The sequence below is a fragment of the Palaemon carinicauda genome, chromosome 6, assembly GCF_036898095.1.
Source record: "Palaemon carinicauda isolate YSFRI2023 chromosome 6, ASM3689809v2, whole genome shotgun sequence".
In the NCBI taxonomy this organism is placed as follows: Eukaryota; Metazoa; Arthropoda; class Malacostraca; order Decapoda; family Palaemonidae; genus Palaemon; species Palaemon carinicauda.
The window spans coordinates 20,613,334-20,618,333 of NC_090730.1; the positions used below are offsets into that span (position 1 = coordinate 20,613,334).

The 5,000-nt window shown below is 33.9% G+C and overlaps 1 protein-coding gene across 4 annotated transcripts in view; it reads right to left on the reverse strand.

Moving 5' to 3' along the window:
• LOC137642484 (uncharacterized) overlaps positions 1-5,000 on the reverse strand; it is a 48,985-nt gene that overhangs the window by 9,624 nt on the left and 34,361 nt on the right. For all 4 annotated transcript variants that reach the window (XM_068375076.1, XM_068375075.1, XM_068375073.1 and 1 more), the window contains 3 exons: positions 3,698-3,742; positions 3,204-3,311; positions 2,233-2,324 (listed from right to left, as the gene is read on the reverse strand). In XM_068375076.1, coding sequence (XP_068231177.1) covers positions 2,233-2,324; positions 3,204-3,311; positions 3,698-3,742 — 245 coding nt within the window. The remainder of the gene's footprint in view (positions 1-2,232; positions 2,325-3,203; positions 3,312-3,697; positions 3,743-5,000) is intronic.

Genomic DNA, 5,000 nt, shown 5'->3' on the forward strand with positions numbered 1-5,000 from the left:
ATAAAATAATCATCTCTCTCTCTCTCTCTCTCTCTCTCTCTCTCTCTCTCTCTCTCTCTCTCTCTCTCTCTCTCTGTATTATTGTTTTGTATATTAAAATGTGTATACGTTACCCTATAAGACGCAACCAGGAATCTACGGTTTCTTCCAATGTTGTTTATATAACAGAAAACGATATTTATTTATGCCTAAGTACTCTATTCCTCCCTCCACCTATCTACCTCCCTACCTATCTATTTCCTCTACTACTAACGTGTTTCTTTCATTTTTGTATGGGGTAAACAAGGTTCTCTCCTATTTGAAGAACTTGTTTTGGCTTTTACCTACCTCAAATATTAAGAAATATCTATGTCAAGAACATGAGCCGGGTTGAAGTAAATAGTGCAGTGACTGTAGGATGATTAATGTTTAGAGGTCACTTGTGAATGGTAGAGGCAATGAACAGTGACAATGCCCTAGAGACTGGCCATATGTACATAGGTTCAGTGCCCAGGCACCCTCTCCGTTTGCTAGGTCCAGGGAGAGCCAGACAATGGCTGCTAAGTCATCAGCATGTAGATCTATAGGCTCCCACAACCCCCACCCCCCGCCCCACTCCGTAGCTCGCGAGGTTAGTGAGGTTGTGGACATTATAAGAAACTATCGAGCTTGAGCCGGTCTCGAACACCCGTCCAAAGGATCGGCAGGCAAGGACGTTTCTAATTGGCTACTACAACCGTATGTTAGCCTAATGAGAAAATTTTACTGTTTATAATTTTTAAGGAAACGTTTCATTAATAATTTATATATATATATATATATATATATATATATATATATATATATATATATATATATATATATATATATATATGTGTGTGTGTGTGTGTGTGTGTGTGTGTGTGTGTGTGTGTGTGTGTATATATATATATATATATATATATATATATATATATATATATATATATGTGTGTGTGTGTGTGTGTGTGTGTGTGTGTGTGTGTGTGTGTGTGTGTGAGTGTACGTTTGTGTGTATGTATATATCATCATCATCATCTCCTTCTACGCCTATTGACGCAAAGCCCCTCAATTAGATTTCGCCAGTCGTCTCTATCTTAAGCTTTTAAATCAAGATTTTTTGCATTCATCCTCATCTACTTCACGCTTCATATTCCTCAGCTATGTAGGCCTGGGTCTTCCAACTCTTCTAATGCCTTGTGGAACCCAGTTGAAAGTTTGGGGAACTAATCTCTCTTGGAGAGTGCGAAGAGCATGCCCAAATCATCTCCATCTACTCCTTACCATGATCTCATCCACATATGGCACTTGAGTGTTCTCTCATATAGTTTCATTTCTAATCCTGTCCTGCCATTTGATTCCCAATATTCTTCTGAGGGCTTTGTTCTCAAATCTACAAAATCTTTGGGCTTATAGCATCTTGCTTTTCAAAGTAGGGCTGTAACTTAGCAAGTAATAATAATAATAATAATAATAATAATAATAATAATAATAATAATAATAATAATAATAATAATAATAACTGTACGGATATATATATATATATATATATATATATATATATATATATGTGTGTGTGTGTGTGTGTGTGTGTGTGTGTGTGTGTATACATATATATGTGTGCGTGTGTGTAGATATGCATGTGAGTAAAATACGTCTGCACTATAGAAGGACTTTAAATGGACTGACTTTACAAATTTAAATACCTTCATGTCCATGGAAATCAAAATTCGTACATATAATGTACGTATACATACAATCAGGTCCATTCATAAGTGCATATTTCTCTTAGCTTCTACCAGAAATCGAGTCAGTGTACTTTATGAAAACTTAAACTATTACTCGTTATCCACAAAGTAGAAACTAAAAAAAAAAAAAAAATAAGAAAATAAAAATAAAAAATAAAAATAAAAAAAAGCTTAGGATTGTCAAAAGGAAGAATTAATCAAGTACCTTAAGGAGTCAGTGTTTAAAGATTAATACCTGGAAAACTGACTTTTTACTCAGGCAAATTTCATTCCATGTTACTCATCTGGAATAAATCTCATACAGACTTAATTCCTGTAAAAGATTTTATTTCGATATGTTTTAATTAATTCTAAGCTGCCGTGAAAGTTATGAAATCTGCAAGAAAAACAATATTACCTTGAATCGTTATGAAGTTTAATCAGGGTTTGATGGCCCGTTTCAGAATTACGAAATTTAAAAAAGAAAAAAAAATGGATTTTCACTTACTGTGGTTTTGTCTGGGTAGTGAGAGGCCTACAGCTAGATCCAATGACGGCATTAAGAACCGTTAGTTTGCTGCTGTATCCATTCGGTCTGATCTGTTGGTAATGATAAGTACTATCTTTAGTCTATCGTGATTAACTCATTTTGCGTTTAAATTAGTTCCATGGGTCAGGAAAGTAGGCGATACGACTAGACAAGCAGTCAAAGAGAGTATGTAGAAATGAAGGAAATTAATAAGCATGTATTTATATCAACTGGCATAATAACCCACGGTTATTGTAAATAATAACAGTAATGATAATAATGATAAAAGTGTGGCAAAGTTATTCTCAACAGTAGTGTTAAGCAAGATGTTCTAAAGTAAGTGATGTATGCAAACTACATAAGTTCCAGAGTACCATTCAGAATCTCAAAGAATTTTCATGAATATACATAGGAGTTTAGTGAGATCGGTGTTACTCTATGGACATGAGTCATGGTATAACAATGAAACAATCTCCAACAGATTTTGTAAATTTGAGAACAAAGCCTTCAGAATGATATTGGGAGTTAACTGATAGGACATGATTAGATATGAAACTATAAGCGAGATTACTCGAGTGCCATGTGTGGATGAGATCATGATGAGGGGTAGATGGAGATGGTTTGAGCATGCTCTTCGCACTCCCCAAGAGAGATTAGTTCAGCAAACGTTCAGCTGGGCTCCACAAGGGACTAAAGAGTTGGAAGACCCAGCCCTACATGGCTGAGGACTATGAAGCGCGAAGTGGATGATGAATGGAGAAGTGTTGAATAAAAAGCTCAAGATAGAGACGACTGGCGAAATCTAACCGAGGCCCTTTACGTCAATAGGCGTAGGAGGAGATGATGATGATGACATAGGGGTAGATACTTAAAATGTAGGTAAATGGAATAGCTTTAATTTAAGCGTTAATGATAATCTAATGCCAATATATTTCGACGCTACCACTCACCTTGAAACAGTAACATTCGTTATGGGTAAAGTTACCCGGAATCTTCACTTTTGAGTTTCCTTTTACGCCGGCCTCTTCAAAAAGTGGACGACTGTACGGTGGAATCCTCTAAAGAAAACAATAATTAATTAGGACATTAAGGAATAAGGTGAAATAGGCAATATTTGAATTCAATTTGGCTTAATTTTCACGGTGTCTTTGATTCAATGATTTCGCTATATGTCACGCAAAATATTGTTATTAGCTCAACAAAGAACGGCCTGCTCATTTTAAGTAATAAGGACTTCGACTTCTTAAGCTAGACAATAAACTTCAGGAGTGATCTGACTAGTTAGAAACGTAATAAGCTGATTGATATCTAGTGATTCCAGAAGATTGATGATAATCACTGGATGACAAATTTAAATATCCGTGAAAAATTTCATTAATGAATAAATAAGAAATAAGTTAATAAATTAATGACATGATCAAATAACTAAAACTCTATAACTTACTTCTTTAGAACATTTTGGGTCTGTTTCATTAGGATCCGCGGAGGCCTGCAAAAATATGGTAAAATTAAATAACAAAATACCTAAATATCTTCAACTTATGCAAATTTCCTGGTATGAAAACTGCCGATCAAAGCAAATTTCCCTGTGATCTCATTCACAAAACCTAAACACCATTCTTCTGATATTTCTTAATTCAACTATACAAAATTATATCCTTTGCTAAAACAATGCTTTATATATAATCATCATCATCATGATATCATCTTCAGCCATAACTTGTTTACTGCAGGACAAAGGACTCAATCATGTCCTTCCACACGCGTCTGTGTATGAGTGTCATTCTCATAAAATGTCCTGCCCATGTCCATTTCTTTTTCTCACATGTAAGAATAACCTTTGATTTAATTTGCTCTCGTATCCATGCTACTTTTTTCTGTCTCTTAGTATTATGCACATAGCACATTGAATTGTTACTAGCTTGTATTCTAAAACTTTAGTAAGGCTCCAAGTTTCTGATATATAAGTTAATACTGCTATGACCATCTGATTAAATACTTTTGTTTTTAAGGAAAGTGGCATTTTATGTTTCATAATCTCATTTGGTTTACCAAAATCTCTCCAATCCATGCTTATCCTTCTTTTAATTTTGGTCTCATGTCCTGGAGAAACTCTTACTGTCTGTCCCAAGTATGTATATTAATTAACAATCTCTGGAGGTTCGACCATAACCATTTTTATTTTTTTGTCTCTCTTCATCTTCATTGAATATTATCTAGTTTTACTCGTATTCATTTTCAGTCCTACATTTTTGTTTTATCTATTCATCCCTACTAACATCTTTTGCAATTCTTCCCATAATTCATTAAATGTCAATTCTTACATTTTCCAAACTGAATTCTTAAAAATTTCTAGGTACACTGTGAACAATCTAGGAGAGATAAGACCTTCCTGTCTAACATATATACACCGGTATGTATACACAGACATATATATATATATATATATATATATATATATATATATATATATATATATATATATATATATATTCATATATAGGTATAAATATGTGTGACTACATATGTATGCATAAACATATATACTAGTCATTGTCTATATAAGCTTGCCGACCAGGGTTCGATTCCCGGCCGGAGCCAAACTCTTGTCTTTGTGAGATTTCGCCTGGGGCTCTGATCCCGAGGTCGTTAAGAGAATCCAGACATTAATATATCAAAATATATATGGCTTATTTGAATATATATATATATATATATATATATATATATATATATATATATATATA